Source organism: Epinephelus moara, chromosome 6 (assembly GCF_006386435.1).
Source record: "Epinephelus moara isolate mb chromosome 6, YSFRI_EMoa_1.0, whole genome shotgun sequence".
NCBI lineage: Eukaryota > Metazoa > Chordata > Actinopteri > Perciformes > Serranidae > Epinephelus > Epinephelus moara.
The window spans coordinates 39,914,803-39,927,797 of NC_065511.1; the positions used below are offsets into that span (position 1 = coordinate 39,914,803).

Genomic DNA, 12,995 nt, shown 5'->3' on the forward strand with positions numbered 1-12,995 from the left:
AGGTGACAGTTGGTGTTTGTTGAAGCCCTCCACCCCCCCCCCCCCCCCCCCCCCCCACCAGCCCTGTAAGGACTTTCCAGCTCCTTACATTACGTCATTACTGGCAGTGTTTCAAACTGATGCTGACCACCAGCGTATCATACTTCTGTGACAGGTGTCATACTGATGCCTCAATCCAAAGTCGTCCAAATCGGGCACTTGGACAGTGACTTGCGGCGTCAGACACTGACGAAAGAAGCCGTCCTTATATGCAGCCAGTAGCCGTTACATTTTAATGGCACTTTGGCGGCTTCAGGGGGGAACATGGCAGGACAAGGATGAAAGTTAAGGTGGTAGATGGGTCCAGCAAACACCAACTTTCATCCGAGAGAGTGGTGTTCGTGTCCCGTAAGATTCTAAAGCCAAACTCTGTTCTTTTTTCCTAAACCTAACCATGTGTTTTTGTGCCTTAACCTAACCACGTGCGTTGTTGGAGGAGAAAAAACGTCAGTTCGCGAGACTGTAAGCAAATGTTAAATTTCCTGTGAAAACAGAAGTGTATTTTGAAAACAGACAATGCATGTAACAGGCAGAACTTCACATGGCGTCCCAGAATGTCAACAACCAACACACCCAGGGTACCTTGCACATTGTATCTGNTCGGGCACTTGGACAGTGACTTGCGGCGTCAGACACTGACGAAAGAAGCCGTCCTTATATGCAGCCGGTAGCCGTTACCTTGCACATTGTATCTGGACGTGGAAGGTCCATGACCAAACGTGAATATGTGACGAGGTCAGAGTGAGAATGTGTTGCATACCGCCGAGAAAGGTAGCTTTTGGCGTCTGTGTCTGACACTTAAATCACTCACAAAGCGGTGGTATCTGATGATTTCGGAATGAGAACAAGCTGCACTATCAACAGATTCATTTATTAAAAGGTCACTTTGCCAATTTTCGACCAGCTTTGTGTCAAAACAACGATGGTAGTATGTGTAAGTGAACAACGGTAAACTATGGCAGGCGATGTGAAGTTACTGGTTAGCTTAGTGAAACATCATGAAAGCACGCTAAATTACAAAGCTGACTACAAGTACAACAGTTTAGTGCCAGTAGTACAATTTTATTGTTACAAAACATTAGTCCCCCTGGGAATAAACTGCAGAATGACTGATACAATTAAGAAGTAATATTGGAGATCTAAAACAATATAATCAATACTAATAATTCCATTGTGTGTGTGTGTGTGTGTGTGTGTGTGTGTGTGTGTGTACAGAAGAGCTGCAGATAGTGGGGGTGGGGCTCCTGCTGATTGGTGGAGTGGCCTTAGTGGTCTGTATTGTTGGATGTGTCGGAGCTGAAAAAGAGAAAAGAGTCCTGCTGCTGGTGGTGAGTCTCACCTGTAACCACTGATGTAACCTCTGTTCTGTGATCACCAGGGTCCATTAAGTGTATAAGGGGGCTTTCACACCTGCCATGTTTGGTTCCGTTCAGTCAAACTCAAGGTCGTTTGCCCCCTCAGTGCGGTTCATTTGGGCAGGTGTGAACACAACAATCAAACTCAGGTGTGCACCAAAACAACTGAGACCTTCTTGAAGAGGTGGTCTCAGTCTGGTTACAAACGAACTCATGTGCGGTTGGTTTGTGGTGAGAAGGTGTTCCGACCTGGATCTGAAGCAACTGCAGTCACATGACACATTGTTTGGGTTAAACATGAGCATGTTACAGTCCTGGAGGATTATTAATGTGCACCTCCTCCTGTACTGCCTTAATATGCACATTCAGCACATCCAATGCATCAAAACATTGTTTTCTAGTTGGAGCCGCGCCTCGTTTTCAAACTGTATGGTTTGACTAAAATGAACAATGACAGCAATATAGTCCACGATGAGCAGCGCTAAAATCAACCTGCGTAGTTGTCCCTCCATTGTGACATTAGAAAGTGTCACATTTATCTTGCAAGTGTACTCTTCTTCAACGTTTGCTTTACTTCCTGGATTTTTCCCACATGGAAATTCTGACCAATCAAGAGCAGCTTTCTCACACAAGGCATTTGATCTGGTCCTCTTGTAAATGCTGCCGTGAGAACATGAACCAACTCTAGGCAATTATACAACAAAATTTGTCCCTGATTTGGACTAAAGCAAGACAACTCTAGGTCTGAAAACACCCTAAATGAAGTGGATGTAGCCTCTGGCTCTGAAAAGTGAAGCCAATGTCAAATCTTATGAAGTGTCTTAAACCTGCACTCTTTCTAATGGCCAGCAGGGGGAGACTGGTTGCAAAAAGAAGTCTGATTGTATTGAAGTCTATGAGAACATCCACCCAAATTTTCACTTGATTGCTTACCTAAGTAAAGATTTTCCCAAGCACCTATTTTTTTGGGTGCGACGGTTGTGCCCTCAAATAAACAGAGTTCAACTTTTGGAGTGCAGCAGCAAAAGATATAATAAGTATATTCACTTTTCTGTCTAACAGGCTGCAGCGAGTGGTAGTAACGACTCTCATGCAACCTGTCATTTAAGTGGCCCCGCCCTTAAATACGCATTAACTTTGGGCCATAATAAAACATAAATGTAATTGGTGATTTATAAAAACACTTTCCCCGCCGTACAGTTATCACGGATGTTGAAATGGTGGTACATTTTTTGTACCATGCTGTAAACATGTTTATTTCTGCTGTAAAGGTGTGGCATTTTTACACAGGTGTTCATGGAGATTGACTCTGTTTTGGAGCCAGCCTCTAGTGGCCATTACCCGAACTGCAGTTTTTGGAACCTCTGCGTTGGCTTCATTTTTCAGCCTCAGATTTTGCCACATGACAAAAACGTCATCCCTGCTCCACTTAACTTCTTTTATGCATTTATGTAATTATCAGTTTATAACATCCAAGTCATAATTACTCTTGTGACATAGTTAAGTTCCTGGAAACCAAACAAACATGGCCGCCTGACGTCCACCAGAGTTGCTCAATGTAATAAATCCCAAATTTAACAGATATATTGTTTTACTGACCGTAAAGATGAATTTTAATCACTCATTCTGTGACTCGTCCTCTTCAGTTCATGGGCTTCATCATCATCCTGGTCCTGGGTCAGCTGTTCGTCACACTGCTGCTGCTCCTAAACAGAGACAAGGTGACAGGCTTTTATTTTGGTGGGCAGAACTTGTAAACACCACAGTTGGTCCAACAGAAAGAACTATATGTACAGACATTATTTTCGGCTCTAGGAGATTATTTCAGCTGTTAAATTGTGTTAGTTTCTCACTTTTTATGTGTTGATGCACCTGTAATAAATAACATACATAATGTGATATATGTATTATGTAACATGTGATGTGTGATCAGCTTGAGCAGACTGTGGACGACACAGTGGATCAGATCATCGTTCAGTACAGAGGCAGCAACAGAGACGACAGACTGATGGACAAAGTACAAAACTACGTGAGTCTCTCGTCTGTCGCTGGTTGTATTCCTGCTGACTTAATGACGTGATCAAATGAACGTGCCTGTTTGGTTTACTGTTGACAGGATGAGTGCTGTGGCAAGATGGGCCCTGCTGATTGGCTGAAGAACTCTTACATCCAGAGTCTGAACCTGACGGGTCCGGACGTTCTTCCTTGTTCCTGTTTCAAATCGTATAGTCGCAGTGATGACTCGCCCTGGTGCTCAGAGCTGCTGAACTTTACCGCCCCGCTGTTCGGCCGGGGAAACAGCTCATATGTTCAGGTACTCATCTATACTGTCAGTGTACTGCATATATATTTATAGGACGCAGAAATGTAATACCAGGACAGTTTAAGATGCAATGTGCAGGTTATGAAAACTACCAATTTTCATACCATGATATCTGGTTTCACGGTACGGCTTCAACCCTATCAGGATGTTTTGTTCATCAGGATAATGTGTGTTTGTTGCAGGGCTGCAAACCGAAGTTCAGTAACTGGCTGCAGGAAAACATCATGACAATCCTCGGCTTCGACGTCAGTGTCATGTTAATCCAGGTAATATAACAAGAACCTGTCTGGACAGAGAAAAGACAGAGCGGTGCATTTTAATGGCTTCATGCTGTGTCCTTCTTTCTGTTCTCCTCTGTGATGAGCTGTACCAAGCTCAGTGGCCTCTAGGGGGCACAAAAGACTAATGTTCTCTCTCTCTGAGCATTTGTTCACACCTTCTGTGTAAATCTGTCCTTACAAGTTCAGTGTGTAAAAATTAAGGAGGAGTTAGTGGCATCTAGCAGTAAGGATTGCAGATTGCAACCAGCTGAAACTTCTCCTGGTTAGAATTCCTTCAGTGTTCATTGTCCAGGAGGTTTTTACCGGGAGATAAATTATCCTCAAACACTGATAAAAGCAGTTTTACAATACAAATCAGTGTTTCTCCGACGATGTTGGGAACAGGCGGCTCACCCACAACATGCTGTCAGCCCCTTTTACACTGCCGGTTCAAGGCAGGAATAACGAGCCGTTATGCTGCCTCACTGCTCCGTATATAAGGTACGATTGTGGAATGGGGGGCCAGAGTGGTCTTGCCTATGAGCCGGGAACAGATGTGGTAACAGACTTTTTGACAACATATTATATGTATGACCCACCACAGGACATTTGAAAAGTAGCTGATAGCAGTTAGCGGCTAACTCGAAGAAGAACAGCTGCTAAAAATGTCCACAAATCGGTAAAACAATGACAGGAGCTCCGTACCCTCCGAGCAGAGAAAGAGATCAGTTGCCATGTAACAGGGACAGTAAATGATTGTTATTGTCATGTTAATGCTATCGTTCTTGTTCATAAAGTGCTGCTGACGCATTTGTTATATGTCACACTAGAAACTGACGCTGTTGTGTGACATGTCACGGCCATCCTTTGAATCTGCAATGCCAGGATGCTGTCTATAATCACGCATTGAAGCAACATGATGACGCAGTCGTCTGGTTCTGAGTGAAAATACAAAGGCCTTTGTATCGACCCTATAGCGCCATCTCTGTGTAAAAAGGGCTATTATTTTGTGTGCTCACTCTTTTTCTGATCCAAATGTTCAGGAGCTTTTTACCAAGCGCTGAATTATCCACAGAGCTCTCTTCCTCTCTAAAACAAACACACAAGGTGATTTAAACCAGTAAAAACACTGAATGACACAGTTTCATGTTAAAAACGCAAATGGCCCTACCTAGAGCCAGTGTTTGTTCATTCATTCTGGGCTACTGTAGAAACATGGCGGCACAACACGACGATGTCCATAAACAAGGACCCGCTTTGTAGGTCGATATAAACGACTCATTCTCAGGTAAACACAACGCTGTTTATTCTCAGGTGATTATACACTAAAGAAAACACACTTATTATATTATATTCCGTTGATGCCATCGGCCGTTCTCACAAATTCTTTGTATGTTTGCCTACGAAAAGCAAGGCACCCCAATTCGTACATATCCGATGTAGTTTGAAAGGCTGCGATCACGTGACCAAGAGCAGTGACTGACGTAAATAAACAAGGAAGCAGACCCGAGCATTTGTAAGAGGCAGTTTGGGTCGGTGGATCTCGTACTCATACTCGTCGTCCTCCGCTTATCCAGGTCCGGATCGCGGTGGATGGGTCCCAAAAAATTCAGCTGGAATTGTGTCTTCGGATTCGTGTGAACGTTGAGTGATTTCAAGGTACTTCCTCACGATGTTTTTTTTCCTTAAACCTAACCACAGTAACTTTTATTGCCTGAGCCTAACCTCCGTAACTGTTCGTCTATTACGAAACTGTACATTAAGGACATAACTTCATTCATGGGGCGCAAATTCATAGGATATCATACGAACCGTTCTATGAGAATACACTGGATGCCAATATATTCCTCTAAATCCGACACACTGGACCTTTAACACACTCACATTTGCTCATTTAATATCTTCACATGGACATATTGTCTCCCGTCTCTCTGCAGGTGATTCTGATTGTCATCACGGTGTGTCTGTACCGTGATCTTGGCAGGAACGCAGCTTTGAAAAAGGCTGATAAAGAACCTCTGGACGAGCCTGAAGATGCTGTGACCTACGGAGAGCAGAACTACGGCTACATCGATGGTGATGGTTACACAGACCCCAACCACCCGGCTTATCAAAATGAATACTCGACCTACAACGAAATATACTTGGAGCCAGCACAGGGTCATCAACAGACTTCGAACTGAAAGGCTGATCTTTTCTGATTACAGCTGCTCATATTTTACACTGAACATTAATAACATTTGAAGTTGTGAAAAAAAACGTCAGTGTTTCTTCTTCTTTTTTCAGAATGGAAATATAAAAATAAATAATGATGGTGAACTCGGATGACGGGGATTTAAATCATTTTGCTGCTGATATTTTGGGGCGTCTGATCAAAATATCTGCATGACTGATGTTAAATATGACAGTTATCCATGTTGTTATTAACAGTTTTACTACATCACTGTAAAACCATTAAAATACATTACCTCATTATCTACTAGTGATGTGTATTGTTTGATCTGGTCCGCTTGTAAATGCTGCCGTGAGAACACGAACCAACTCTAGGCAATTATACAACTTTGGAACAACATGAGTCCCTGATTCAGACCAAAGGAGACGACTCTATGTCTGAAAGCACCCTAAACATTTTGCTGCTACCTGCATCTGCAGCAGGACATTGCTCAGCTTCTCTGTCAGACTCCTGGCTGCTTCTCTTCCAAACTGGGGGCGTGTCGACCTGAGAGTGACAACAATAGAGTACTTTGTTCGATACCCACCATGTGAATAGTGTAGCATCCAGTTGCATAAGATGCCGTGATATTTGTTATTTTAAATGTGTTGTAATTTGTAACTTCTTCACTAAATAAAGCAGATGTAACATGATGTGACTGTAGTGTCTGAATCTGAACCTGGACTGAGAGCAGATGTGGAATGGTGTCACATTTAGGATGCAGTTTACAGATGTGACTGCACTTTCACCCCTTTTCCACCACATTATCTCTGGCTCTTGAACCATTGCAGTTTAGTATTCTTGGAACTTTTTGTTTCAGGATTAACGTTTTCATAGAACCATCGTAATCATTGCCCGGGTCCAGACCCTTGAATCCGCCCACTACACTGAGTTGACTGATTCGTCTAGCATCCTGACATAAAACAGCGGTTACTCAGTTGTCATGTGGTACGCCCGAACCAATGAGGAGTAATAACAATGGCGAGTGCTGTAGAAGCTGCTAATGAGGCTGTTCTCAATCGACGTCCTCTCAATTTTCCTTGACAATTTTTAACTTTGCTTTTCTCCACTTTCAGAACAGTTTAAACCCTGTATTTTATGTCGGGGGGGAAAGCCACTGAAGCAGCATTTTACATGACGTACTTGGTGTTTAACTTGCTCCTGATATCTGACATCTCTTAGCTTTAACACGTGCATTATTATAAGTCATCCAGTGGGCCTGATGGGACTCTCTGAGCAGCTAGTTCTGGCCCGCAGGCCACATGTTTGACACCCCTGGTCAAAACTCAATCCTGAACATGGTACTGAGGCATATATGTTGTAATTCTTTTTGATTTACAATGTTGACAAAGACCATAATAAAGCTCCCCTAATAATTTGTTTTAATACTAACACTTCAGCTGTATTGTAGTTTTAATCCTTTTTTTTTTTTTGTTTGTTTTTGTTCTGTAGTTTCCTTCATGATGTCACATCCTGTTGTCGTGTATCTGGTGAGGTGAAGCTGTGGTGACCTTTTCATTGCAATGACACACTTTTGCCTTCATCACATTGACTGATCGTCTGCTGAACATCAGCATGAAGCTGCTTCCTCTGATCTGTCTCAACACACTCTGCGGTAAGATGTTGCTCAGATTTGTTTATTTTAAAATATGATTGTATACTTAGAATTGTCATATTTAATCATTATATAATATGTACTCATTAGATCTATTGGAATCTACCAAACAGAAAATTAGTTTTATTTCTGTCATATTTTTTTTAATTTATTTTTAAGATACTTTGAGTGCATGATTCAGTAAAATCAAACTATTGTAAGTTTACTTAACATGTTTGTATTTTGAATTTTAGATTTATATTATGAGTTTTTTTTAAATATTATCTTTATATATATTAGCTGTTTTTAAAAGACCAAAAAAACTCAGCAAAAATATTTGACACATGTGCTTTACAAAATTGTATTTAATTATGTTACTTTAATCTGGTTATATTCTTTGACCTTCATGTTTACATTTATATAACAAAGACACCAGGTTCAGGTGCCTTTGCTGAGTTACCAGGAAAAAGGTTGATAATTTAGTTGTGGCTTTTTAATAAATATTATTAAAATTTGCTGTAAATATTAGAGGACTGAGAATCGAACCCTGAGGAACACCACAAGTGAAATACTAATATTTAGATTTAGCATCATTTGGGAAACAACATAAAAGATAAGATAAATTAACTTTTGAGAAAAGTTTTCTTCTGAACTCCCAGGTCAAATAAAGGTCAAGTTATTTTGATTGTTTATCTATCTGTATTTGTATTAATTATTCTGTTATTTGAAATTTTATTGATTGTTTAGTCATTGAAATGATTAAAATAAACCCACATGTTGGTCTTTAGTCCACAGTGATTCTTTTATTCTTTATTTTATTTTTTAAGTTGAAAACACTTGTTATGGACGGGCTGCTAACTGCAGTGGCAGATGCAAAAACACAAATGGCACTCTCTAGAGCCAGTGTTTGGTGTATTGTGTTATCATGGAAATCCAACGCTTGGGCAGTGACTTGCGGCGTCAGAAACCAATGAAAATGCCGTCTGACTTGCAGGCCACATGTTTGACACCCTGGTTGCTGTTATAGTTTAATGGCACCCAGCGGTGTTGGGGGAAACGTGGTGAGACAAGAATGAAAGTTGAGGTGGCAAAAGTCTGAGTAGGCAGGGCTGGAGCAAACACCGACTTTCACCCGGGAGAGCGGTGTTTGTGACACGTAAGAAACACTGTTCCTTTTTCCTAAACCTAACCATGTGTTTTTGTTGAAGGAAAAAATAAAGTCAATTTGCAGTGTTGTACTGACGTAGTGCCTTTATTTTGAAAGAGACTGTATGTAAACAGTTAATTTCCTGTGAAAACAGAAGAGTATCTTGAAAGAAGACAATGCATGTAACAGGCAGAACGTGACACAGTGTCACAGAATGTCAACAACCAACACACCCATTGTATTTTTCACGTTGTATCTGGACGATTTAAGTCCATGACCAAATGTTGATATGTGATGAGGTCGGAGTGAGAAAGTGTTGTTTGTTCTGGGCTACCGTAGAAACATGACGGTGCAACATGGCGTAGACGAGGACCTGCTCTCTGTGTAGATGACGGCTCATTCTGAGATATTATATTCCATTGCTGCCAGTATAGCCCATTAAAATCCGACACACCTTTAAATCGCAATTTTACATTAACTTTACGTGACATTGGGTCGCCTCTAAAATTTGCCTCCCATTACGAGGGGCTTGAGGGACACTGGAGATGCTTCTTTTGAAGGCTGAACTAAAAGGTTTGGAAGAAATGGACTAATCTTACTGAAACACCCTGGTATTAATCGTCAGTATGTGTTTGCAGCCACAGCTGGGGCCCTGCTGGTCCAGTCTCCTCCCTCTGTATCTGTGACACCGGGGTCAGAGGTCAGCCTCAGCTGTGACATCACTCACATGGGTAGGCAGTGCTCTGCTGTGGTGTGGCTGCATGTCGGACAGGTGAGCGGTCTCAGTGTGAGCACTCAGTTTGTGTCTGCGGCTCAGACTGGGACTCTGTGTCGGCTTGAGATCTCCAGCGCCACCCAGCAGGACGCCGGCAGGTACTACTGTGTCTACATCAACGGGCTCATGCTAGTGACGGGAGACGGGACCACAGTGACTGTCACAGGTGAAAGAACGAGCTGATGATTAGAGCTTTAAAATGTAAATTTGTCTGTGTTGTAAAAACAACAGGATGTAAGTTATTGTAGTGTCTCAGCAGGTGTAGCTGCAGCAGAGACTCACAGATCAGGGCAGAGATTAAGATACTGTAAAACACTAAGAAACAGACTGATGCAGTTTGAATTAAACCTCTCCCACCTTCTCTTCATCAAGACTCAGTAAAATTTAAACACATGTTGCTATCATTCAGGGTGACTTTAGTGGGATTAATACTTGTGTGTCAGCTCCATGCAGATCCTACGCCATAGCCTGCACACGTGGCCAATGCCGTTGTGAGCATTTATACTTGCTTGGTGGTGTGTCTGTGTTGCTCTGCAGTTACACCCCCAAAACACTAGTTGGCGGCAGAGGTTTCTATGAAGTGCTGTAAAGTAAAGTAGATTCAAAAAACACACAAACCACACATTAAACACACATTAAACATGGCTAAATAGAGACAATTTCAAACACAAGTACACAAATCAGCTTCTTTATGACTCGCAAGATTCACAGACAAACACTTTTTTCAGAAATACAACATGCTAATGTTTTTAGCTCAAGCCTATGGCATTTTACATTGTATAAATTAGCCTAGCAGCTAGCAATCTTTTCCTCTACTCATATGAAGCCAGGGACAACAAAAGGTAATGTCACATAATTTGGCTCCATTACAACTCACAAGGTTCACTGACAAAACAACTGTCTTATACTGAACACCCTTTCCAAACAAATACAACATGCTAACGTTATTAGCACAAGCCTATGGCATTTTACATTGTATAAATTAGCCTAGTGATGAGCTGAGATTGCCTCTGCTCATATGAAGCCAAGATAAATCACACACTAGACTTAAAATGTTATTTAGTGGAGGCTTTATTGTCTTCACGATTTATTGTTTCTTATCTGTAAAATAAAAAATAAATAAAATCTTTGCTTCCACATAGGGAAATGGTTTCAGCTTACAGAAATAGGAGGTCTGCATTGCCACGATGTGCAGTTAAATTTCTTTGGAGGTGCATGTCAGGCTAGGGCTTGGGGTATGCCATTGATTCGATGCAGAAGTATAAATCCCCCTTCACGCTCCCTGAGGATATCATTATCTCAGCTGTCTATCCAGAATAAACTTCCATAAATCCATTTAGAAGAAAAAGACGCTGCAGAACTCGCCTGAGAATCATCATGTTTACAAGTTTTCTCCTGTATAAAAGTACTCCAGGCTGCAAACAGGAGCTGTTAACAGACAGTTTGGGACTTTGATTGAAAACACTGACGTAATGGAAACAAATATAGACCAAAAAATGGGCCCAAGTTGGTTTTGTTTTGAGGTGGTCCATCTTGTTTCCTGTCTGCTTGTATGTTGTCAGCTGTGAATCAGCTGTCTGTGCGTACATACATACCTACGCTCCTTCCAAAGGTTTTCTGTTATTTATAAATAGAGGAATTAAACACCTATGACATAAGGTTTCTGTTTTGATGCAACATAAAGTTTTTTTGTTCTGAATCATCAGAGTCGGTGCTCCACAGTCCGGTGGTTGACCTCCTGGTTCCTTCAGACAATGTCGACTCCTCCCTCTTCCCTGTCCCCTTGATCTGTCTAGCGTCTGGACTGGAGGACACTGGTCGGGTCACAGTGGACTGGGAGGTGGACTGGGAAAAGGACGAGGCTGAGCTCAGGTCCAGAATCCTCCCTCACAGTGAGGCAGGTGTCATCGGCATACAGGTTTATGTTCCTGTAGAGAAATGGAGGGGCGGAGCTGAAGTCTCCTGTGTGCTGACTGATGGAGAGCTGGAGATCAGGAAGACTGTCAGCAGCAGGACAGGTGAGTTCACCTGAGGGCTCTCCTCCCTTTTCCAGATGTTTTGTAGATTTGCTTCTTGTTACTTCACTGTATCTTCATCTTTGAGCTTCACTGTTAGGGAAATAGGATTTAGTAGAGGGGGTGGGGGGACGACTCGTAATGTTTCCTTCTTTTCATAACACATTCACTCTGACTGCATTCACTTTGGTATTTTAAGTCCAGTTTCCATCAAAAACCTTTGGTGTAGTACATTCAGAACCAAACGTAACCCCTACAAACATGTACCTAGACCCTAGATCTGTTTAGTGTTTCAATGTTGTTCCAAAGTTGTATAATTGCCTAGAGTTGGTTCGTGTTCTCACGGCAGCATTTACAAGTGGACCAGATCAAATGCCTTGTGTGAGAAAGCTGCTCTTGATTGGTCAGAATTTCCATGTGGGAAAAATCCAGGAAGTAAAGCAAACGTTGAAGAAGAGTACACTTGCAAGATAAATGTGACACTTTCTAATGTCACAATGGAGGGACAACTACGCAGGTTGATTTTAGCGCTGCTCATCGTGGACTATATTGCTGTCATTGTTCATTTTAGTCAAACCATACAGTTTGAAAACGAGGCGCGGCTCCAACTAGAAAACAATGTTTTGATGCATTGGATGTGCTGAATGTGCATATTAAGGCAGTACAGGAGGAGGTGCACATTAATAATCCTCCAGGACTGTAACATGCTCATGTTTAACCCAAACAATGTGTCATGTGACTGCAGTTGCTTCACATCCAGGTCGGAACACATTCTCAACACAAACGAACCGCACCTGAGTTCATTTGTAACCGGACCGAGACCACCTCTTCAAGAAGGTCTCGGTCCGGTTGTTTTGGTGCAATTGCTGTGTTCACACCTGCTCAAACGAACCGCTCTTCGGGGGCAAATGAACTTGAGCTCGATTGAACTGAACCAAACAGGGCAGGTGTGAAAACACTCTTAAGTGTAAACAATTACGTCCCCACGCCGACCTGCTGCTCCTTCTTACATCATTTTTTGATTTCCCAAAAAGCTCAATTGAATGATATTTAATAATACAGAAGTGAGTGAGGTTACCGTTTTATAAGGAACAATTCTTGGGCGAGCAATGTGAAAATGCCTGTCATAGCATCATCAGTTCAGTCTCAGGAGATGAGCTGCGGTTTCAGTAATAAGGAGCTGAAAGTCCAACGAAAATCACAGAACATATTTTCACTGCAACATCTTTGGAGTAAATCTGGTGTGTGTGTGTTTGTGTGTGTGCGCAGGAAAAT

General features: G+C 42.0%; 1 protein-coding gene across 1 annotated transcript in view; it reads left to right on the forward strand.

Annotated features, from left to right (window-relative positions):
• Positions 1-6,840, forward strand: part of si:ch73-139j3.4 (tetraspanin-19) — a 10,209-nt gene extending 3,369 nt beyond the window's left edge. Inside the window, exons 3-8 of the mRNA XM_050046075.1 lie at positions 1,255-1,367; positions 3,041-3,115; positions 3,328-3,423; positions 3,511-3,708; positions 3,900-3,983; positions 5,915-6,840. Coding sequence (XP_049902032.1) covers positions 1,255-1,367; positions 3,041-3,115; positions 3,328-3,423; positions 3,511-3,708; positions 3,900-3,983; positions 5,915-6,160 — 812 coding nt within the window. The 3' untranslated portion in view covers positions 6,161-6,840. The remainder of the gene's footprint in view (positions 1-1,254; positions 1,368-3,040; positions 3,116-3,327; positions 3,424-3,510; positions 3,709-3,899; positions 3,984-5,914) is intronic.
• The last annotated feature ends 6,155 nt before the right edge of the window (positions 6,841-12,995 follow it).